This window comes from Crinia signifera, chromosome 4 (assembly GCF_055691185.1).
Source record: "Crinia signifera chromosome 4, ASM5569118v1, whole genome shotgun sequence".
In the NCBI taxonomy this organism is placed as follows: domain Eukaryota; kingdom Metazoa; phylum Chordata; class Amphibia; order Anura; family Myobatrachidae; genus Crinia; species Crinia signifera.
Window position 1 is genome coordinate 128,852,540 of NC_139220.1, and position 26,392 is coordinate 128,878,931.

Genomic DNA, 26,392 nt, shown 5'->3' on the forward strand with positions numbered 1-26,392 from the left:
CATGTGCCTATAGCACATGAATATATATTTAATTTTAAAAAAAATATTTTTTTACATTTTTTTTTTTTTTTACACAGTGCAGCCAGCAGGGGGCCGGAGCGCTCGAGCCGCTCATTAGATATTCATATATTCACTGCACCCGATGCACGTTCGGGTACAGTGAATACTGGGTCCCCCGCTGGCTATAGGGGGGGCAGCCTGTGCTGCCTGGGTCCAGGGGAGCCCTGCTCCCCTCCCCATATCCCCTGCAGCAGCCAAGAGAGACTTTAATCTCTCTTGCCTGCTACGTCCCCCGGCTCCCTGACAGCTCCCTGCCGCGGACGCTCGTCCGCTGCAGGGGTTAAGACTCGCCGCGAGTGGCGGCGAGTCTTTAACACGTTGAATAGGGGGAGCAGGAGGCTCCGGAACACGGAGAGTGCATGGCAAGAGAAAAAATCTCTCGCCATGCACGGAGAAAATTTCACATTGAATACTGGCCAGAGAGTTGACCCAGATTCTCACTACTTGCTTACTAATGCTACATATAGAGCATGTACCCGTCGTTAGGTCGACAGTGGTCTAGGTCGACAGTATTTAGGACGACCACTATTGGTCCACAGGCAGTAGGTCAACTAATGAAATAGGTTGACATGCATTAGGTCGACATTGTTAAAAGGCCATACCAGAAAAATTTTGACATAAAAAAGGGCGACGTAAACTGTGCTCTTGGAGGGGTCATGGTTCCAAAAATATGGGGAACAAGAAGACTAGAGGTCCCCGGTATTTTGAAAGCAACATTGGGCTCCAACAGCCAGTGTTGTAATGACACAGCCGGGGGAAACTTTTTATACAAGGTCCCCTGGTCCGCACTGGCCGAGAGAGTGCGGACCCCCAATAATGGGATCCCGCCAGGGTTCTACCAACCAGGTGTGACGGGGAGTTTTGCAGGTGATTGACAGCAGGTCCAATAGATGCGCAGTTCCATGCGCATCGCACCCAAACCTGTGAGTCGCACCGGCTGCACAAGCAATATCATGGCTTGGCTGGGATCACATGCGATATATATTGCATCTGGTCTTTTTGCATCATATATATATATATCACTTGCGATCCTGCTGCCCGGGACCTTGCAGGCAACTTCTCTGAGGGGAGATGTTGCCCTAATATATAGGAGCCTTATGAAACTATATTTAATAACAAATTCTCCTGTTTTGTCCCTAAAACAAAATATTTTTGCCTGAAGTAAACCCACGCCTTCTCTCTCTTTCGGAATAAAGATTTATGGCTCCCGGCTTTTCTTAAATATGTACCTGTTCTCTGCAGGTAAACAAGAGTAGAAGTAAGCATGTGAAAGGCCTGCTCGGACTCGTTGCCAGCGGTTAAACAGAAATTGTCTCGCTTACTCCAAAGTATGAAATGATACTGAAAGTATTCAACAAAGCTGTCAACCAAGTGGTACATACAAGTGTTTGCTGCATCCACATTATAATAACTGTAACATGCTTTATCAGAGTAGCATCTCATAAACGTTTCCAGCATTGGAATTCACTCCCCCCGGCTGATGGTGGGGGTTTGCACATTGGGTGAATATGCGCATGTGCAAATCCCCGTAGTACACAACTCGCCGAGCAGTTTCCTCACTGATGGGCGTGCAGGGGGCGGGATGCAGGGAACCCTCCAGCATTTTAAGGGCCCACCCATAGAAACACAGCAGGGGCAAACGCATGATTTTCAGAAGGGGGTTTCCAGAGGGGCGGAGCAAAGCACAGAGATGGACACTCAGTATACGCTGGGTCAGTTAAAGTATTATAGATAGACCAAATGTATAATAATAATAATAATAATAATAATAATAAAAAATATCTCTTATATATTTAGCCAGATCTGTCACTCAACCCCTGTGGAGAACATTCCTGTGTAGGACAGTTTCACTTTCATGTGTTTGACGTTCCACCCCCTTGACATCACCTCCCCCCGCCCAGCCAGGGCTACAGTACACGCCCACCATCAACCATTACTCCACAGCCACCATCCACCATTACTCCTGCACATCCCTACCCTCTGCCAGGACCCCCGCGACCCCCCTCCCGCGATTCGCGGGACCCCCCGCGCCCCCCCCTCCCGCGATTTGCGGGACCCCCCGCGATTTGTGGGACCCCCGCGACCCCCCCCTCCTGCGAATCGCGGGACCCCCGCGACCCCCCTCCCGCGATTCGCGGGACCCCCGCGACCCCCCCTCCCGCGATTTGCGGAACCCCCGTGACCCCCCCCTCCCGCCATTCGCAGGACCCCGCACCCCCCCTCCCGCGATTCGCGGGACCCCCGCTTTCCACCCTCCCGCAAGTCGCGGGACCCCCGCGACCCCCCCTCCCGTGATTCGCGGGACCCCCACAAACCCCCCCTCCCGCGATTCGCGGGACCCCCGCGACCCCCCTCCCGCGATTCGCGGGACCCCCGCGACCCCCCTCCCGCGATTCGCGGGACCCCCGCGACCACCCCGGTATCCGGACTATTGTTAGACAGCACTTACATCGACAGCCATTACATCGACACCATTAGTTCGACACCTCAATAGGTCGACATGGTTTTAGGTCGACATACCATTAGGTCGACATGTCAATATGTCGACATGTCAATATGTCGACCGCTCATTAGGTCGACAGCTCATTAGGTCGACATGTTTTTAGGTCGACACTGCCATTAGGTCGACAGTGTCTATGTCGACAGTCAAAAGGTCGACATGGGTTTTTTCACTGTTTATTGAGCCGACATGTGCCGACAGGCGGTATTTCATGCCCTACTATCCACTAGGGCGTGGTGGGAGACTAAAATAGTGTACCGAGCGCAGCGAGGCACCGTGCCCGAAGCATAGCGAGCGGCTGCGGTACACTTCAAACTGTGTCCATGTCGACTGTGTCGACATTTCGGCCAAAAAACAGTGAAAAAACCCATGTCGACCTTTTGACTGTCGACATAGACTCTGTCGACCTAATGGCAGTGTCGACCTAAAAACATGTCGACCTAATGAGCTGTCGACACAATGACATGTCGACCTAATGGTATGTCGACCTAAAACCATGTCGACCTATTGAGCTGTCGAACTAATGGTGTCGATGTAATGGCTGTCGATGTAAGTGCTGTCTAATATCCGTCCCAGACCCGACCACCCCCTCCCGCGATTCGCTGAACCTCCGCAACCACCTCCTCCCGCGAAACGCGGGACCCCCGCGACCCTCCCGCAAATCGCGGGACCCCAGCGACCCCTCCCTCCCGCGAGCCCCCTCCCGCGATTCACAGGACCCCTGCATCCTCCCCTCCTGCGATTCGCGGGACCCCTGCGACCCCCCCTCCCGGCATTAAAAGGGCCCCCCGCGACCCCCCCTCCCGCGATTCACGGCACCCCCCCTACTGTGATTTGCGACCCCCCTTCCGCAATTCGCGCCGCCCCCTCCCGCGATTCACGGAACCCCCCGTAGCGCCCCCCTCCCGCGATTTGCGGGCCCCCTCGGCACTTCTCGCGATTTGCGACCGCCCCCTAATTCACACATTCGGGGACCCCACCTCCCGCGATTCATGCCCCCCTCACGCAATTCACGGCACCCCCCACACCCCCCTTCCTGCGATTCGCAACCCCCCACGACCCCCCCTCCCGCGATTCACAAAACCCCCCGTAGCACCCCCCTCCCGCGATTTGCGGGCCCCCTCGGCACCTCTCGCGATTTGCGACAGCCCCGTAATTCACACATTCGGGGACCCCCCCTCCCGCGATTCATGCCCCCCTCACGCAATTCACGGCACCCCACGCGCCCCTCCCGCAATTCACGGACCTCCGCAACCCCCCCTCCCGCAATTCACTAACCCCGACAACCCCCCTCCCGCAATTTGCGGACCCCCCTTCCCACGATTCAAGCCCCCCCGCACCCCCGCCCACGATTTGCGGACCCCCGCCCCCTCCCGCTAACCGCGGATCCCCACACACCACCCACCCTCCCGCAATTTGCAGACCCCCCAGACCCCCTTCCGGCAATTCCACCCCCCAGCGGACCACCGCGGCCCCCGCTCCCGCATTTCACGTACCCCCGTGACAATGGGGGATCCTGTACCACCACAAGCAGGTACCGCCCCTAGGTGGGAAATCCGGCCCTGGCTGCCGCACTGCAGGTTTCCCCACTGCCCTCTGCACCAGCGCCACAACTTTTATCAATGTCTTGCCCACATACCACTATTATACAGCCTCCTGCTCTCATGCACGCTCACTCCCTCCCAGTGGGAGGAGACGCTCACCCACTGCCGGGAGCTGCATACTGTCCCCCACCCTCCTCCAGTTCTAGGGATGCCCATCGACCATCAATGATTTTCAAATAATCGATGGTTTATGGCCGATGTTGAATACTTTTGCCATCAATGTGGGAGGACACTGCCCTGCCTCCTGTTCTCCTGCCCCGTAACTTCCGCCAGTGGAGACCCGCTCACCCTGTGTTGCCCACATTCCCCTATCATGCTTTACCGCCCAGCCTCCTGCTCTCATGCACCCTAACTCCCACCCAGTCGGAGGAGACACTGACTCCTGTATTTCTGTGCTGCCACGCTGGACCCTCACCCACTGGCAGAAGCTGCACAGTGTCCACCACCCTCTTTAGTCCCCCGTATGCCCACACACCCCTATCACTACCCAGCCTCCTGTTCTCCTGAACCGTAACTTCCACCACTGGGTAATCGCTGACGCTGTGTTGCCCACATACCCCTATCATGCCTCATATCCCAGCCTCCTGCTCTCATGCACCCTAACTCCCACCCAGTAGGAGGAGACACTGACTCAGGGCCACCGTCCGGTACTCCTGTGCTGCCACGCTGGACCCTCACCCACTGCCAGAAGCTGCAATACAGGGCATCTTTCATACAATTCTAACCATATTTCTCACAATACAAATGTTCACAAATTAAGGGGCGTAGCCCCTTACGCCGGTGTGAAGAGCGCCCGTAGGGCGCGATGAATCACCTAGTATATATATATATATATAAGGCAATACAAATGAAGCAGCACTCTCGGGTCTTGTAACACCAATAATCAATGGCAGGACACAGCGGTCTCAAGCTTGAGACCGCTGTGTCCTGCCATTGATTATTGGTGTTACAAGACCCGAGAGTGCTGCTTCATTTGTATTGCCTTGGATATCCGGACTTGTCCGCGTCTCTGGCACCCGGGCATAGTGTTTATTCAAAGAAACTGGGAGTGCCGGTATTCCGTTTGATTTATATATATATATATATATACACACATACATATACATACATATATATACATACAGGGGCGTCAACAGCAGTGTAGACCCCTAGGCATAGCAATGTATTGGGGCCCCTACCGATCCTCCAGTGGTAGGGGTGAGGGAAGTTTTGATGTCCCGCGGGTGGTAAGGGGTATTATATCAACCACTCAGCATGTAGGGCCTGGATCAGTAATTTCCACTAATTACCCCTTTACTGCACAGATGGTGGGAGATGGGGACATTGGGCTGAATGAAGGGGCCCTGATACATAACTTCCAGGGTGGTAGAGGATGTATAATATGCAGAGGAGGGGTGTATAGTGGAATGGGCTTATTATACATAATTTTCTGGTGAGAGGACAGCTTGCTTGACTGCAGATATCTCCAGTTCCCGGAAATAGTTTTCTTAGATTTTAATGGAATTAAGAACTAGAGAATCCCATCTACCAAATGGTATTGGGGACTAGGGGATCAGAGTTCAGGAGGCAGAGCAATCTGCCAACGAGTATATAAAACTACATACCAGGTGTGTGGAGCTTCCAGCTGCTGGAAGGCCGATATCTCTGGTTATGGGAACAGTAGAGACAAGCTTCTAGTGTCCCCCAAAGGGGGAGAGTCCCAGCTTTTAGAATATACTCTCAGTGGGGACCACTGCTTTGAAGTCAGATATCTCCAGTTCCCAAGGGTCGATTTTTAAAATTCTTGTACCCATGGAAAGAGGGGACCCTCAGCTTTCAGACTAGGGGCGGGATTCTCTAAAATCCGCAGCCCTCTTCGCCGGCCATCGCATTTCTAATGACCACATATTCTCTAAAATATGCGGTCACTAAAGCAAGGGACAGCTCTTGCGGTAAGAGCTGTCCCTTGCAATGCGGCGCCGTTGCTGGACTTCCGGGTCTATGACCCGGGAGTCCGTCTGCGCATGCGCAGACTGACGCGCCGGCCGCAGGGCATGCTTGGAGGGATCCGTGACGGATCCCTCACACACCGCTGCGGTAAGAAGCCCATAGGCTTCTGCAGGGAACCGCCAGCTTTTGCTGGCGATTCCCTCCGCAGCGGTGACACTGCGGAGGGAGGTTAGAGAATACAGAAATGCGGTAAAAACCCCGATAACGGGGTTTTTACCGCATTTCTGTAATAGAGAATCTCGCCCTAGGGCCCTTAGACTCATGGGGGGTACTCAGAAACCCCCCCTGCGTGCGCTACTGCACTGGGTGCAAATGCAGGCGTGCCCATGCCTGGTCAGGGGAGCGTGTGTTCGGCAGGGTGGCAGGACGGTGTTTACCTGCTGGCTTGGCAGCAAAAATATGCAGGCCCAATGTTTACTTTCTTCTCTGACCATGATTCCCCTTGAGGTGCTACATTACAGGTGAGTAGCATCTGCCTAAACATTTTAATTGCAGCTTGATCCTGCTACAAATATACTTGAACCCCAAATGACTTCTCAAGAAGTAAAATCCAGCTGTGTCTGCCTCCTGCTTTAGATGTCAAATATACAATGTATGTATGTATGTATGTATGTGTGTATGTATGTATGTATGTATGTATGTATGTATGAGTTCTGACCATATCTCAAAATGCAGACATATTGGTTGAAAATATTTACTTTGCCATGGAAGTGACTTCTAATATGCCCACATTACAGATGTAGCAGGCTACATCTTTGCCCGGCGCCCGCCAGATCCCTTTCACTGGCGAGCACCGGCGATAGGGACTGGGACACGTGTGCAGGCGTCCCAGTATCACAGCGGCTGGGCAGCATCTCTCTGCCCGTCTCCGCTTCAGGAAGACGCTGCCCAGTTGGGGGGGATATGGGACCATTTGTCTACAACAAGAAGACAGACAGCCATTAGGTCGACACCATTAGTTCGACAACTCAATAGGTCGACATGCCTTTAGGTGGACATGCCATTAGGTGGACATTTCATTAGGTCGACATGTCATTAGGTCGACATGCCATTAGGTCGACACTGCCATTAGGTCGACAGTGTCTAGGTCGACAGTCAAAAGGTCGACATGTTTTTTTTTTCACTGTTTTTTTTACCCAAATGTCGACACAGTCGACATGGACACAGTTTGTAGTGAACCGCAGCCCCTCGCATCGCTCGCTTCGCTCACAATGCTTCGGGCGCGGTGCCTCGCTGCGCTCGGCACACTATTATAATCTAACTCCACGCCGTAGTGGATTGTAGGGCATGAAATACCGCCTGTCGGCACATGTCGGCTCAAAAAACAGTAAAAAAACCATGTCAACCTTTTGACTGTCGACCTAGACACTGTCGACCTAATGGCAGTGTTGACCTAATGGCATGTCGACCTAATGACATGTCGACCTAATGGTATGTCGACCTGAAGGCATGTCGACCTATTGAGTTGTCTAACTAATGGTGTCGACTTAATGGCTGTCTATCTTCTTGTTGTAGACAAGTAGTCCGGATACCGTTGGGGGGGGGGGGGTTGTTGGGGCTGCGAGGGGGACCGGCGGCGATGGTCCCCCTCGCTACATCTGTAGCCTCCATGCGCTACAATTCACCCTACACGTGACGCGTGAGCACTGTATGACTCTGGTCCTTATTCAGATCTGATTGCAGTACAGATTTGCTTGGAAAAATTGGCAAAACCATGTGCACTGCAGGTGGGGCAGATGTGACATGTGCAGAGTTAGATTTGGGTGGGGTGTGTTGAAACTGAAATCTAAATTATAGTGTAAAAATAATGCAGCCAGTATTTACCCTCCACAGAAACAAAAAAACTGGCACAAATCTAACTTTCTCTGCACGTTACATCTGCCCCACATGGTTTTGCCCATTTTCCAAGCAAATTTGTACTGCAATCAGATCTGAATAAAGGCCTCTGTAAAAGAATGACATCGCCTAGAAACAATTGTATTTTGTATTTGTTTTTGCAGTAGCAAAATCCAAACTTACTAATGTGGCGCCATTTATTTACCAATGTCGCATTCATTTGTATGTGTTTGTATTTTTACATGTGTATTCGTATTGTTGTTAGTGTACTTATTTTGTAGGGCAAAAATCCGTATTTATTGTAAAATACGGCCAATATGTTTGCAAGTAGTTTTGTAATTTGTAATTGATTAAAACATGGGAGTGACTTCTCACAGCCATATCTATAGCAGCCAACACGCCCCAGCTCCTTGTGGGTTTAGTTAGGCATGGTGTGGTGAGTTGCTGGAGATTGGTGGTTTGGAGGAGTTTTGGACAAGTTTCTTAGTGGTTTCTGTGTTGTGTAGGTTTTCATGTGCTTAGTATTTGTTTTGTACTTGTAAAAGTTTGTCTTTTTTTCAGTCAAAGTCAATTTTTATTTCCAATATTTAGTAATTGTTTATGAGTGTGCTGTATATGTGTGCAATATATCGCACCAAGGACATTAGGTATTCCAGCTGTGATATAGAATGCTACCCTGACAACATGCCACTGTGAATCCTAGCTAGGGAAACAGATAAAGGCAGCTCTAAGACCACCAGTACCTGGCCAAGGTACCGGGACAAAGTGGGCTGTGAGATGCCACATTGGCCCCTACAGGGAAAAACAAACCCATTGTTCCCCATATGAAAAAAAACAACAACAATCACACTGGTCCCCATAGGATAACAAAAATAAAATACATTGTAAACTGCTGGTGGCTGTAAACTAGTGTGGATATCTCTAGCTTTGGTGGAACACTGGGGAAAAGCTCAAGGTACACTAGTGTGCCAGGGCACAGTGGTTGAACACCTTTTGATCTACAGTATGCCATAACCTCTGTGAATTGTGGAGGTCTATAAGTAGAGATTTGTGCCCTGTGAGTAGAATCTATGTGTAAAAAGGAAGTATCTACGTAATATATTTCAAACATATTTACAAATCACATTTCTGTTCTCCATGAAATATCATTTTTTTCAAACAACAAGGATAGAGCGTTCAGTGCAGCCGAGGTGGCAATTGGTGGATCGCATGTATGTACAGAGGTCTTTTAGGTGTTTTCTGTTTTTCTGCGTTCAGTGTACTTGAAATTCTTATATATATTTTGTGATTCAATGAAAACACACCTGAAGCCGTTTGCTAGTTGTGCATTCAAATAATGCAGATAGGAGTAGGGAAATTCTCATAGTTTTTAATTATGCACATAATCTCTGATAGCTATCTTCTCATATATCAACCAAGAGCCTTCATTACTATTCTGTTCACAAAATTAGAGGCATCATGATGAGTTTTCTGCAGTTCCCACGGCATTCCACGTTCTCAGAGACAATGATAAAACAGGGACTTTAGCACCACATAGCAGCAAAGCCTCATGAAACCAAACAAACAGGCCTCAAGGGGTTAAGCCATAAGCGACAAAAAATATTTTTGTCTATTCATTCAATAGGTTTCAGTACATTCCACAGCCTAACAGTAACAGTGGTGTACTCCTTGTACACACTAAACTAGATCCTCAGCCACTGCAACTACAGCAAAAAGAAAAAAAAAACCTATGCAGTGAAAAGACATTAAGATAAGGATTATGTTCTATGTAGCCAGTTATTTCTTTTATTTTTGTAATTCAAGGGAATTCAAGATGAAAACATAATTTCATTTTTATTTATTTAGAAGGGTTTACACTATACACCTTTATTTACTAAATTGCAATCACTCAACCATTTACGTTTTTCTGCAGATACAGTCAGTCACATATGCAAGGTGAGACTGGATTGCAATTGGAAGCCTAGTTTCAGGTGTGAAACACAAGAATGATGCGAAAATGACAAATGGAGCCTCGTTGACAGTTTTAAAATCTCATGAGAGTATACTTAACTAATCTCTGGTAGAAGCTCGGAAAAGGAGAGGCAGGTGTTCACTATGGGGGCGGGGCTAGTCTTCTATGTCCTACACCCATGGCAACATAATTTATTTATTTTATTATTTATTATATATATCTTAGATTATATATATCTTATTTTATTATTAGATTATATATATCTTATATAGCACACACATATTCCACAACGCTTTACAGAGTATAGTTGAACATTCACATCAGTCCCTGACCCAGTGGAGCTTACAATCTATATTCCCTACCACATGTACACGCACACACACACATTCTAGGGTTAATTTGTTGGGAGTCAATTAGCCTACCAGTATATTTTTGGATTGTGGGAGGAAACCGGAGTACCTGGAGGAAACCCACACAAGTACAGGAGAATATACAAACTCTGCACAGTTACAGTCATGGTGGGAATCGAACCCATGACCTCAGTGATGTGAGGCAGTACTGCTAACCATTACACCGTCCATGCTGCCCATTTTCTTTCATCCTTGGGGATGGGGTGGGTCTAAGATAACAACACTTACTGAATTATGTCATATTGGTTCCTTACCCTTCCATGGTTTGTTGTGGTTTGTTGTATTATTCTCCCCATTCTGCCCATTTCCAGGGCCAGGGGACTACCTGAAAAATCTTCAGCACCTTCTGCTAGAGGAAGTTAGTATGCATGATAAGGGCATAGAGTGTGCTGTGCCCAGGTACTTTTCTTGGGTCTAGCCTTATCAAATAAATGGAGGGTTATTTTCAACGCCACATAGTGCTGACATTGTGGCAAATTCAGTGGAGAGAGTGTGATCATGGCCTCTTCATCAGCCAGTGCCTGCCCTGGGCATTTAGTATCCGCTCCCCCTCCCTCTAGTAGGAGATATTTTGAATGGTCTTTAATTTATATAACTCATTTGTGCCTTAATTTGTATTTGTTTCTACTTTACTTTGTATGTTATAATGATTGTCAGGTAAAGTCAAGGTGCAAAACATACCACGGCAGAAGAATATAAAAACAAGTTGCTTCATGTGAGTTTTCGAGGAAGAAGTCAAGAAGTTTCACAGCAACCAGCTGGATCAGAAATACCCCCTACCAATAATCAATATCAATATCCATGCCAAGAACCACATTTTCATGTCACCCTCAACAGAAAATATATATTTTGCTATTTTGTGTGATTACATTAGCAAAGATCAGAGTTGATGATGATGATCAGGAGGTATTTTGCCAACATGTAGCCACAAAAAAATAACCACCTAACCACCATATCTGAAGAAGAAGCCTAAAGAGAACAGGGCACCAGTTGTGCACACCATTCCAGTACTTTTGCTGTGGTTGCACACCCGTCATCTTCCTCTCCAGCTGTGACAGCACGCTGCTTATTTGAGTTCTCATGCTTATTTGTTATGGTGGCTGATGCAACAGTTTATAAACAGTTTATAAACCATATATTTGTTGGGTATGGGTTATAGGGTCGACTACATGAAGGTCTACATTGCTTGGGTCAACACCTGAAATAGGTCAACATTGCTATGGTTGACAGGGTCGGAACTCAACAAAAGCATTTGATCGACAATGGGAAGGCTGACAGTAAAAAGGTCAACATGATTTTTTCAAGTCTTTTTGTCCCGAATGTCGACATAGTGTACCACGTCCCCTTGCATATTTCGGTGCATGGTGCCTCACTGCGCTTGACACACTATTCTATTATCCCACCATGCCAGAGTGGAAGGTAGGGTATGAAATATCTCCTTTTGACCAAAAAAAAAAAAACCCATGAAAAACGCATGTTGACATTTTAACTGCCGAACTTCCCATTGTTGACCTAATGCTTTTGTTGACCTATTTCAAGTGTTGACCTAAGCCCTGTCACCCAGTGGTCAACCTAATGCCTAATAGGACCGACCTAATGACCGTTACCCACATTTGTCCTGCATTGTCTTGTACTATAAGTCACTGTTTTCTTGTTTTGCTCTTTTATTTATGTACTTTGGGTCTAATTCAGTCCTAGGGCCAGATTCTCTAAGCTTCAAAAGTGATAAAATGGAGAGTGATAAACAGCCAGCCAATCAGCTCCTACCTGCCATGTCACAGATTGTGTTTGAAAAATGTCAGGAGCTGATTGGCTGGCTGTTTATCACTCTCCATTTTATCACTTTTGAAGCTTAGAGAATCTGGCCCATTATCTTAAAGTACCTTTTTTCTCAAATGGACAAAACCTTGCTGCATTGCAGGTGAGGCAGATGTAACATGTGCAGAGAAATTTAGATGTGTATGAGTTATTTTGTTTCTGTGCAGGGTACTGGCTGCTTTACTTTCACACTGCAGTTTAGATTTCAGTTTGAACATACCCCATTCAAATCTAAAGGTGGCCACACACTACTGCGATTTCTCAGGTGGCAGGAGCTCATGCGATACATTGCATGTGGTCCTTCTGAATGTGATGTATCCCATGCGACTCCACTCCCCATTGCCGGAAGGGGAGCCAAGTTGGAAGTCAGTGGTGCAGCAGGTCCGACCTAAGACTCCGATGTGCACAGAACCGTGCATCAGAGCAGATGGCAACCACATCCGATTTGGCTACTTTCAACCGATTTCATTCTGTCAGAATTGGGTGAATAGTGGCCACATCAGACTAGCTTATGTGGTTCTTAACTTTCTCCCAGAGCCTCTAGCCATGCTCCCACAGCGCCGGAAGTGGGGGCGCAGCCTCGCGAAAGGGTCGTGATTATAGACCACACTCCCATTCCGCTAGGTCATGTCCCCAAACTTTTGGGTGCGCACCTCTGAATCTTCTAAAGTTGGGAGGTATGTGTCTAGTAAAACAAAGTATTCGTATGTCTGTTAGTTTCACTTAAGTTCAACGCTAAATCAGGCTCATAACGCTCATGTCTTTAATAAAGTTATGCCAGATGAAAACCGAGAGAATTTAGAACTGTCATAATGGTTGATGGTCAAAAAACCCACATGAAAAATCCACAAGGCACTTGTTTAAATGGAAGTCTGTAATCAACAATTCTAGTGCACTCCCCGGAACACATGTTATCAAAGGAATGTCATACTGTAACATTCAGGGAAATGTAAAATGTTTCATTATGATAACATATCAGTGAAATATGGAAAGACCGACTGTTCTTTGCATTTATGCATTGTGTAGTCTGCAGAAAAATATACAAATTCCTGGACATTTGGGCGCCTTATCAGTCTAACAGTGCTGCCGCCATTCGGGGAACATTGGCTGCCTCTATTAGTAAACAAAAACAGCTTAGGATTTATTTCAGCAAAAGGAATTCAATTAGTGTCTTTCAATTCCCTGAAGGCCGCTGTATTCTCCACATCACTAAGAAGCACATGAATGAAAATTTAGGTTGTGTACAGTGCAATTTTATATATAGAAGGAATATGTTAAGCAACATATACACTTTGGGGGTTGATCGCTGATGTTTGAATTCCAAATCTGTTTGATTATCGAATGACTACACATTCGCGCTCTACGCTACGCAGCTCTTAGTGGACATGTGCCAGCCAAAATAGCATCGGAAAAATCAGAAGAATCTAATCGCAGTCCCCTCACAGAAAGTCAGCGTTTGGGGGTGGAAACCTGCCGTTTTCTGGGAGTGCCAGAAGAAAACGCAGACTTGCCTATGCGTTTTTAAGGGGGGATGTGAAAAAAATGCTGATACTCGAGGGCACCATGATTTAAGATAGCTTGGATACCACTCATCTAATGTTCTGTCTATAGGCTCCCATACATCTAAACCCTGTTTCCCTGACCTGACCGGTACCACCAATCAGTAAAAATCCCTGATTTGCCATGTTTAATATTCCTGATTCACGACCTGCCTTTTAGGGGATTGGGACCTTTCTGCAATATGTCACTGATTAATGGGGGGCTTATGGCTTCCTGATTGCCTGTGTTCTCCTAATCATTGTGCCCATCACATGCAGTACATATAGTAACGTGAGTAAATGGGTAGCTACCTTCCATAAAATCATCACAAGTTTCCTAAAATAATTTGGGTGCTATCCTATTACCCCCGATGTATTTTCTGTCGATAAAATAGGATATCGCGATTAATGACAGATGGTCATTACTGTAGTATCCAATAAGCATCTGTTTCTGGATCTGCGATCCCTTGTGTTTTCACCTGTTTGGTGGCTGCTAATCAGGAATAAATCTTTACATACCTCAGGCACGCAAAGCATAATACCCAATAACAGCAAGTATCGGGGCTAAGAGACACTGGCATCGAGGCTAATAGGATAGCCTCTGTTGAACCTATTAGCAGTGGTAAAGCAGCGCAGCAAACAGGATAGCACCCATAGTGCTTCTGTGCTACTGTAAACATTCCATAATCTCACAGCTTGCTTCAAATATGACAAGCAAGATGTAAAATTTGGTAAGAAAACAGTATTTTCACACATATCAAATCCATCTCACAAAACATATAAATAAATAATATTTAAATGTTTTATTTATGACAACAATTATTTATCAGAGATTTGTTTGAGGACCTTTGCCTAGTGGTCACCATAGTGTACGGACAGTAATAATGTGCTATATAATGAGATGTGATTAAAAACACAAATGTCCATAAAGTTCATTTTACATGTTCTACATATTTGTCACTATATTATTCACAATCTATTTATCATAACTGCTTGCACTACTTTCCTGCCCCAAGCATTGCACACTTCTGGAGCTTTTCCATCATTATGGTTTTTAGCTTGGCACTTTTAAAAGAGTGACATCACTTGCACTATGAGTGGCTATCTGGTAAGTACAGACCCAATATGAACATTACATATATTTGTCTTTTTGATCAGGTAATCGCCGCCCTGCCACTCCCATCCAGTCTGTGCAGTCTGTATGTAGCCAATGACCTACTCGGCAGTGGCTATAAAAACAGGCTGATCGGGACTGGAGCTGACGCCACATGCCCTCCGTCCAAACACTTGGGCAGGCCTGATACTCCCAGAAAACGCCCGGTTACCACTTCCAAACACCAGCATTCTGTCAATCAAATTGGGTACGGCCAGTGATAAAAAAAGAAGAAGGATTTTATGGCAGGAAGGCCTCACGCATGCGTACTATGATCCATACACATGCGCCATATAAATCTAACCCGTCTCCTTGCTCTCGATGGTGAACTATCTACCCGAGTGATAGGCTGGGGGGTGTGGGTTAGACTAGGGACCATTGGAGCCTTTTAGGAGTCTGATATGCCTGTGATACCAATTGTATTTAAATGTGGCCTGCTATGCTGTACCTGCTGATGAGAATAAACTACCAGGTCATCATCTGAGACCATGTATTTGTGATCCTTGTCACAGCATGTATATGCATATTGCTACCTATGGGCTCAATACTAGTCATTGTGGCAGCAGATGGTACAAGTTTGGATTCCCGAACTTGTCCAAAAGTGTTCATTGCCCCATTGGGCTCCAAACAATTGTGGGCCAGATGCACTAAGCTTCAAAAGGGATACATTGGAGAGTGATAAACAGCCAGCCAATCAGCTCCTGCCTGACATTTTTCAAACATGGTCTGTAACATGGGAAGTAGGAGCTGATTGGCTGGCTGTTTATCACTCTGCATTTTATCACTTTTGAAGCTTAGTGCATCTGGCATTATGTGAGAATCTGGCTGAAACCAGAAGGGTAAGAGATTGGGTGCCGTTGCCGGCACTGAAACCCTGTGGTAATGGTACATTGCTCCCTTCACAAGCAATTGGACTGATGTCTGTCTTGTCTCTCTCTGTGTATATACCTTTCTGTCTATTGGGAAGTGTCTGCAGTGATAACACAGCTTCTGCACAGGAATGAATCACAACACCCTACATTATCAGAATTTTTTCTCACGACACCCTTGGGCCAAAGGTTTTCTATTGAGAGATGTATGAAAAAATATGCATGCTGGTCTCATCAATTGGATTATTCCCTAACCCCACAACCTGTTCTCAATCTGTAGGGTATTGCATAGGCAGGCTATATGGATACATTTCCAAGGGCAAATATTTATGGTTTATTTATTGTTCTTTTTATACCTAATTCCAATATTATACTTCCTTACATACCTAATGAGGCCAAAACATCAGGCAGGTATTAGGACAATTCTCAGTTCTACAGATGTCTGGGTCACGGGAATGTGGAAATTCCCGATTGGCTGATTCAAGACAAAAAAGGATGGAAAATTCTGGGATTTCTAACATGCATTTTTACTCCATTCCTCAACAGGTGATCAATGTCTGGTGATCAGCGTTTTTGACTGCAAGCAGCAGATTGGCAGCGGGAATTCTGTATGGCTCACATGATTGGAGATGGCTGATATGCCTCCTAAATATTGTTTCCGTTTAATAAAAAAGCACAAGAATAATACATAGGCTGGTGTTTGCAGAGGCACTGTAAATAAAACTGTAATCTACTTTGGAAATTCTCAATAATTATACAGCATAAAAAAGAGACACCATTTACCTTATCAATATCATGGTGGCTAGGAAGTATACTGAGATATTGTTATAGACTTTTTCAGAATCTGTTCCACTGTAAGGTAAATATTCACTTCTGCAATCCACTAAATTTGTAGGCATTTCATTATATGCAGTAGGAAACATGAATTATCTAATCTGCAGTTAATGTAGACAGCATGCACCCTAAAAGTGCCGCGTTATCTGGTAGACAGCTTTCTTTGTAATAATATTGGCCTCTTTCCCAATGAAATCTGGCTTGATAACCTTGTAGATAGCTTCTGTAATATAATATGACTAATAGCAGAAAAATGACTTTACTCATCTCCTTAACTGGCTGAGCTTCTGTTACATTATTGTATGAGGAATAGCTAACTCACATGTGGTGTACATACTGTTCATATATATATATAGTGAGAGAGAGAGATCCCCAATCCACGCTCAAACCAGCGTGAGCAGCACATGCTGCTGCCTGCCGCTGCCCGCTAGCTGAGCACCGGAGGCAAGTCAGCCGTGGGTCAGGTTCGGCCATGACAGTAAGAGACAACAAATCCCCTCACTCATTCAATTGACTGTACACAGAGCTGGCTATTGGCTGCTGTGTACAGGATGGGCAGGAGGTTCAGGGGCAGACTGGGACACGTCTGAGCCAGCGGAAGCAGAAGTGTCTGCTGGTTTCACTCTCTGCCTCTCCTTCTTAAGCTTCTCCGTTATGAGTGAGATGTCATCATGTCACACGGTGGGGAAACACGCTGGAGAGGAGCCGGGAAGCCAGGCCAGCAGAGAGGGAGCAGACAGACAGTTCCACCCAGGGGGGGGGGGGGGCGCCACAAACGTTTTGGCAGGGGGGAGCAAAATTTATAGTTACGCCACTGAACAAAGCTATATATATATATATATATATATATATATATATATATATATATATATATACACACTAGCTAAGCACACTTGAAGCAAAAGCTTTGAAACCTAATCTGCTACCTTGTGATTGCCTCTGTGATTCTGTATGTGTGACTGCCTCTGTTTTCCTGTACGTGCGAAAGGGGGTTATTCAATGCAGGGTCACAGCTGTTGGGCTGGCCCAACAGCTGTGAATCTGTCCCATTCTTGGCTGGCTCGACACGGATTTGGCAGGCGGGATTCAATGTCCTGCCCACCGAGCACCGAGAAGGGGGCGTTACCGCGAGAAGCGGACAGAAATTGCCGAGCTGCAGCCGGGAGCTCAACAATTCCTGGCTGTTCTCTGCAGAACGTGCCTGACTGCTTATAAAGTCAGGCACGTTCTGCCGAGATCCCTGTTCAATGCTGTCAGGGAAGACAGCATTGAATAAGGTCCCGCTGCTACTTCCCCTGTCGGGAATAGCGGCGGGAGATTGAATATCCCCCGTTGTTTTACTCGCTGCCAGCAGATGGCAGTGTTTTGGTTACACACGGACACTAGACACACACACACACATATATATATATATATATATTAACATTTTGTCAGATGACTTTTAAGCTTGCTTATATTCAGTAAGCAACAAACTCCTCCACCTAATCAAATCTTCCTGTTACTGTAATCATTTATTATGCTAGCTATAGACTGCCCGCAGTGCATAAATAAGCACAGAAACATATTGCCTCCCACACAATGTATATCCTTCCTCTAATACTCTGCCTACAGTAGTTACATGTTATAGATTAACATGATCAAATGCCAGCTACAGTAGCACTCTTTCAGATTTCAAGGGGTGAGTTTCACCTACTAGACCAAACACTGCACAGTATACAAGGCTTCATTATAACTAGAGACCGGATTATATGCATTTGCATATTTGCATATGCATTTGCATATTTGTCCGATTTTCTGTAGTAATTGCATATTTCACCTAAATGTCCTGATTGTGCATATTTTGACAGGTTTGCCGGTGGAACGCTGAGCGTCGGCTCCATTCCCCTAGCATTTACCCTAGCTTCCTGCCCGTTTTTCTGCTATCTGTAAGCCGAGTCCTCTGATAGGCTGACAGAAGCGCCCATCAGAGGAAAGGATTGAGCGAGCGGCATGTCAGTGCGGCGGGGGGTGGGTGGAAGAGCTGATAATAGCATTGCCAGCATGAGATCTAAGATCATAGACCACATACCCCAAAACATCAGAGGGGGTAATAGGGGTAGATTACTGTTGCAAGCAGAAGCCAGATGGATACACATTCTGGATACCTTGGCTCCGAGAGGCCTGAACGAGCAGCATGGGATGCAAAATTTCATATGAAAAATTCTCTGTACAATATAGGGATAGCATGTAAGACTAATCAGCAGGGCTCATATAAATACCCGTTAGTGGCTGTAACTGACAGTAAATAAAAGCTAAAGTTGATGGATCAAAATTAATGCATGATTACAATAGTGTAATAATTTAATATGGAAAGATAGTGATTGCACTAGTTTAATGAGGATTGAATAGTAAATAACTATGTAACACAAATATGCATTATAGCTTGTCCAGCATCTATTCACATACAATGTATTGTAACACGTTGCAATGTATCGTATTTTTATATTTTTTATATGTATGTTCACGTTTTTATGGCTCCTAGGAGCCTCTTAAAATGGTCAGCTAATGGCCTCTTAAAGTTGCACTTTTAAATATGTATTTTTCAATATGCATTTTTGTGATTTTTAGATAGCACAGTTGCCTTGGCAACCGTACACAGTGATGCCCAGAGTGAGGCTTGGATCCCGGAAGTCCTGACCAGCGGGGAACAGCGCCGCATGACGGGAAAGGCTGTGGACGCTGAGAGGCGGACACCCTGATGACGTCATGGACAAGGCGACGAGGGGAAGGACGCCGGGAGACGGAGCCCGCGCGGGTAATCACAGGTGAAACGGACGCCAGGTAATGTAAAGGTGTTGGGGGCGGGTTCTTAGATGTGTGTATAAATTGTATCACTGTGTGAGTTGATATTGATCCCTGAGGACGGGCAGACGCCCGAAACATGTCGGACCAATAAAGGAGTTTTTGTTTCATCACGAAATCCGAGAGTGCCGCCTATTATATACCCTCCTGTATATATATATATATATATATATATATATATATATATATATATATATATATATATATATATATATATAGCATTTACCCTAGCTTCCTGCCCGTTTTTCTGCTATCTGTAAGCCGAGTCCTCTGATAGGCTGACAGAAGCGCCCATCAGAGGAAATGATTGAGCGAGCGGCATGTCAGCGCGGCGGGGGGTGGGTGGAAGAGCTGATAAGCTGCTAAACAGTGCAGTGTGTAAGCTCTTCCAGCTACATCCCACACCCGCCGCGCTGACAGGCTGCCCGCCTCTGCTGACATGCGGGAAAGCATTGCGCGCCATGCGGGTGCTGGAAGCCGGGTGCTGGAAGCCGGAGCCGTGTACACTAGTGTTCTCAGTGTTCTCAACCACACAAGAGTGAGAGTGGGCCAACGGTGAGTGTTACTGGCACTTACAGTGCAGTAGAGTATTTGTGTCACTGCTGGGGGCATTATATCAATTTATCTGCTGGGGCATTACTGTATATCAATTTATCTGCTGGGGCATTATATCAATTTATCTGCTGGGGGTATTATATCAATTTATCTGCTGGGGGCATTATATCAATTTATCTGCTGGGGCATTATATCAATTTATCTGCTGGGGGTATTATATCAATTTATCTGCTGGGGGCATTATATCAATTTATCTGCTGGGGGCATTATATCAATTTATCTGCTGGGAGCATTATATCCCTTTATCTGCTGGGGGCATTATATCCATTTATCTGCTGGGGGCATTATATCAATTTATCTGCTGGGGGAATTATATCCGTTTATCTGCTGGGGGCATTATATCAATTTATCTGCTGAGGGCATGATATCAATTTATCTGCTGGGGGCATTATATCAATGTATCTGCTGGGGGCATTATATCCTTTTATCTGCTGGGGGTATTATATCCATTTTACTGCTGGGGGCATTATAAATATATATTTTAATGCTGGTCATATACTGCTTACTAATTGTATGCTGATTTAAATAAAAAAACATAAATTACTATATATTTTGTATTTTTTATTTTGCATATTTTGAAGATTTTCATGCATATTTTAAGTATTTTTCATGCATATTTGCATGCATATTTCGAGCTTTTTTGGTTGCATATAATCCTGTCTCTAATTATAACTATTTACAATCTGATATCATTATATAAAGTGTGCACCATTATTGTGAGATACTGGCATGTAATGAACACTTACCTCCCCTCCACTACAGGGAACAGCTTGTGAGTATCGTGATGTACAAAGAGCTCCTTTCTCATTAAGGTCATCCTCAAGTTGAAAGCTTGCAGTACAGTTTGGGGCAAAGTATTTATATGGGCGCCAACTGATGCCAAAATCCTGGGACCTCTCCAGAATCATCGCTGCAGGCCTAGGAGACTTAAATACCATGATCAAGTGAGTAAAGTAAAAGGAAGCCTCCAAATTTAACTGTATAACTTCCCGCTGCGTGTCCCTAGCTGACTGCCACCATGTGCGTGGCATTTTGAAAGTTGAGTCTGCCATTGAAGAAGATGGATGTGAAAGTCGGGGCACTGCAGCATTGCATTTTTCACACTTTGGCTCAGTGCAGAGTTGGTCGTGACTTTTACTATATGTACAGTATAGTTCTGTGCTATTAGAACCACAGGTTGTGCTTGTCCATAGGCTTCGGCCAATAGCTAAATTGCCCATTCGGGGATTACATGCTTTATCACAATAAGATCCAATTGTAGCCATGCCGCTTATCCCTGAAATAAAAGAAAAGTACAGACTGTGATTTATGATTCTCCATACAGTCATGAGTACATTTCAGATAATTGAACTGTTACAATACATGAATAAAATACCTACCTAATGCATTGTTATAAAGTTACTGATTCTGAGTTGTGGGCACAGCAAAAAATAAATAAAAGCAAGTAGCTTTGTATCTGGAATAAATAACCCTTTTTTGCATAAATCACACTTATTTGAATTGCGTAAAGTATCTTATTCACATCACAATAAACGGAACATTATTTTATCATATTGTGCAAGAGGAGTGATTCTCCACACACACACACAGGGGTAAATTTACTAAGATTGGAGTTCTATTAAAGTTAGGATGTTTCCCACAGCAACCAATCAGATTATGGGCCAGATTCTCTAAGCTTCAAAAGTGATAAAATGGAGAGTGATAAACAGCCAGCCAATCAGCTCCTACCTGCCATGATACAGACTGTGTTTGATTGGCTGTCTGTTTATCACTCTCTATTTTATCACTTTTGAAGCTTAGAGAATCTCGCCCCAAATCTATTATATTCCAGAAGGTAATAAATAAATAAGTAGAATCTGATTGGTTGGTATGGGCAACATCTTATCTTCAATAGAACTCCATCTTAGAAAATTTACCCCTCAGTGTCATTACACACATATATATATATATATATATATATATATATATATATATGCAGTGCTATTTTTGTAGGAAAATAGGTTTAGGAACTGTGGGCGGGGCAGAAAGTGGGCGGTGATGTGGGAGGAGCTACAAAAGGACGGGCATTACATAAAAAAACATATAATTCCTCCCAACAGTGGCAGTAACATAACAATCCCCAGCAGCAAAGTGGAACAGGGGTGTAGCCTCACTGCAAGGGGCACAGCATTGCAGGAAAAGACTTTATACCTTAAGACCTTATACCACAGTTTTGCAACCTGCACGCCGAGAATTGGCCACCACAAGAAAACATACAATTCCCCCCAACACTGCCAGTAACATAACAATCCCCAGCCGCAAAGTGGAGATTCACAAAAAAACAGGGGTGTAGCCTCACTGCAAGGGGCACAGCATTGCAGGAAAAGACTACTTTATACCGCAGTTTTGCAACCTGCACGCCGAGAATTGGCCCATTATACATATGCCCCACTCCGTAACGCTTATTATACATATGCCACACACAGAGATTCCCATTATACATATGCCACACACCGTGATGCCCATTATACATATGCCACACACTGTGATGCCCATTATACATATGCCCCACTCCATAATGCTCATTATAGATATGCCACACACAGAGATTCCCATTATACATATGCCCCACACCGTGATGCCTATTATACATATGCCACACACCGTGATGCCCATTATACATATGCCACACACCGTGATGCCCATTATATATATGCCCCACTCCATAATGCTCATTATACATATGCCACACACAGAGATTCCCATTATACATATGCCCCACACCAAGATACTCATTATACATATGGCCCACAGCACCAAGATGCCCATTGTACATATGCCACACTCCATAACGCTTATTATACATATGCCACACACAGAGATTCCCATTATACATATGCCACACACCGTGATGCCCATTATACATATGCCACACACCGTGATGCCCATTATACATATGCCCCACTCCATAATGCTCATTATACATATGCCACACACAGAGATTTCCATTATACATATGCCCCACACCATGATGCCCATTATACATATGCCCCACTCCGTAACGCTTATTATATATATGCCGCACACAGAGATGCCCGTTATACATATGCCACACACAGAGATGCCCGTTCTACATAAGGCCCACACAGAGATGGCCATTATACATATGGCCCACACCAAGATGCCCCTTATTCATATGGCCCACATAGAGATGCCCATTATTCTTATGGCCCACACAGAGATGCCCATTATACATAAGGCCCACACATAATATGTAAGGGGCATTACCCTGTGTGGCATAATGTGTAATGGGAATTACGGTGTGCATAATCACCTGTCCCACAAAGCCATGCCCTAAATTTTTGCACCGCGCCTTCCGCGCGCACCAATATTTGGGCTGTTTGATTGTTTTGCACTGTGGGGCATAATTTGCATTAAGGGTGGCATTATATGGCCCGCATTATTCTTTTCATGGGTATGTGACATAGGCCATAAATGTAGAGCTTGCAGGGGGGTACCGAACAACCTAGCACCCACCCTGGTTGTGACATATGGGGGGAGGGGGGGGGGAGGGAAGAGAGCTCCACCACCCCACCAGGACCACTTTATGCACAAACACACGTGCACAAACACAGAGGCAATCACAAGGTAGCAGACTAGCTTTCGAAGCATTTGCTTCGAGTGGACTTACTAGTTAATTTATATGCAGCTTGAGTCTCACATATCCAAAATACTTGGGGCCTGAATATTTTGGATTATTATGTATTCTGGAATATTTGCATGTACCATGAGATATCTTGGAGATGGGACCCAAGTCTAAATATGAAATGCATTTATGTTTCATGTACACCTTGGACCTTATTCTAGTTCACTCTTTCTGACAAAATCCTTCTTAGATGGACAAAACCATGTGCACTGCAGGGGGGCAGATGTTACTTGTGCAGAGAGAATTAGATTTGGGTGGGGTTTTACTTCAAAGTAGGATCTATATTGCAGTGTAAAAATAAAGCAGTCAGTATTTTCCCTGCACAGAAACAAAATAACTCACCCAAATCTAATTCTCTTTGCACATTTTACATCTGCCCCCCCTGCAGTGCACATGGTTTTGTCCATCTAAAAAGGATTTTGTCAGAAAGAGTGAACTAGAATAAGGCCCTTATACACACAACCTGAAGGTCGTTTTATACAATAATTTTAATGACATTGTATGTGTTTCAGTATACGCAGTTTGTAATGTGCCGCCTCACAGATTTTGTACTCAGCTCATCATGCTGTATTGACGTTTAAGATATTCCACATATCATTGCTATTATATTAACCATTTATTTCTGCACAGTAGCTAAACTAACATGCACAGTAGTTTTATTGCTGTGTTCAATATTTGCATAGTTTTAAAATACTTCAGTTACCTAAGGCAATGTAATAATGAGTGTGCATTACACAGTTCTGAATACACAAACATTTCAACTATGCAGACTGCATATTTATCCACGTCATATACATGTCCTTTCAGAATATTCATTGGCATGCTTGTCCTTTCCACTGTTCTTTATAAAAATGCTTATTAGACTAAAATACCTAATTATCTTTAGACTGTATAATACAGAGACTGTACAGTAACCTCCTAAATAGAACAACTGTTTATTGTACAGATTTCTGTAATTACATATAAGAGTACCCTACAGTATATGGATACCGATATGACATAAAGAAAGAGGTGAAAGAGTGGAAGTACATAAACCACCCTATCAGTTAGTGGATGAATATGGCTATGAATAAAACAGTTCCACTAGTAATATGACAAACAGATGGATTAGTGGATCCTTTTTGTTAGTAAATGTCTATGAAGCGTCAAAGACTTCAAAGGATGCATCACCTGTCTGTCATATTACTAATGGAACTATTTTATTCATATCCATATTCATCCACTAACTTCATTCATTACTCCTAAAACTCCATTATTTTCTTCAAGTACATTTAAGGGCTGTTCAGTGGTGTAACAACGAGTCCGCATACCCCGCGGCGACTTGGGGGAGCCAGCGCCGGGGAAGTCTGTGGGGAGGGCCGGGTCTGGGATGCTTGCTGTTCCAATTTTAGATAGAGTTGGCACAGGCCGATTGATAAATTACAAGAAAAGGTTCAAAGTTACAATTACTTACAACCAGCATAGACAACGGCTGATCAGCAATCACTAGTTGGTGGTGCTCCCAAAGAAGGTTCAGAATAAACACTGAAAAGGAATAGTCTAAGAGACGACTGAAGGGAACCACTAAGGTTTTTGGAGGCACGCTTATAAAGAATATTAAATGGTAATAGTATGGAAAATGATATGTCTGAAAAATGAAGTTTTAATAGTAAGCTTTTTAAAATAAATTGCGTTTAGAACTCATATAAGTACATCTTGTGGATAATATAAAGCCGGACTTAGGCTTTGTTCCTGCTTGCTGTTCTGACAGGCAGGAGCTGGAGCAGCAGAAAACCAGAGCTGCATCACAGCTCCTCCTTCCCTCACAAGTGCATCATGTCCCTTCTCCCTTACCAAGTGCAGCGCAGCAGCATCACTAGGTGGGTGCAGGGCCGGCGCCACCACTAGGCAAATCTAGGCAATTGCCTAGGGCGCCGGCCACTGGAGGGCGGCATTTCGCCCCCCCTCCCCCCCGTGCCACAGGGGTACCTGTCCTGCGGCTGTGTATATAAAGCTTGCGGCGGCGGCAGTGGGGGGTCCCTGCAGTCAATAAGAATTTCATAACGAGCGCTATCCGCCTGGCTACGCGGAAGCGCTTCTGTTGTGGAAACACTGGCCGCATGCTGATTGGCTGAGATTCAGCCAATCAGCGTGCGCCGTGCGGCCAGTGTTTTCACAGCCGCAGGACAGGTACACCCCCCCGGCACCGGGGCGCCCCCACCCCGACTTGCCTGGAGCGCTCCGGTGCCTTGCACCGGCCCTGGGTGGGTGCTGCCCAAACCCATGTGTCACCCTTCAGTTAGGTGACACCAAAAGAGCGCACAACACCCCATCTGGCAATGACCACTACTGCACCTTCATACATCGCCCCCCTCACATCCAAACCTGCATAACCAGGAACCAGTGTTGGGCTGCTATCATCCAACCCACAGCAGCAGCAACATTCTGGTGGAGAAGGATAAGGACCTCCTGGGTCTATTTTAATCTTCCGCGTATGGCAGCTGAGGCAGCAGTGAGGAGAAAACCAGAGAGTAAGATGCATAAGCAGTACCACAGGGGCATTGTGTGTATAAGTGGCACTACAGGGGGTATTTTGTGTATAAGTGGCACCACAGGACATTGTATGCATTAGTTATTCCATATTGTCTAATGAGCATTATGGTGTGTTGCAAAGCCATGTCCTTTCATTCAGGCCACACACTCTTTTTGA

General features: G+C 45.3%; 1 protein-coding gene across 1 annotated transcript in view; it reads right to left on the reverse strand.

Annotated features, from left to right (window-relative positions):
• NTN4 (netrin 4) overlaps positions 1 to 26,392 on the reverse strand; it is a 139,870-nt gene that overhangs the window by 90,565 nt on the left and 22,913 nt on the right. Inside the window, exon 2 of the mRNA XM_083182428.1 lies at positions 20,765 to 21,294. Coding sequence (XP_083038554.1) covers positions 20,765 to 21,294 — 530 coding nt within the window. The remainder of the gene's footprint in view (positions 1 to 20,764; positions 21,295 to 26,392) is intronic.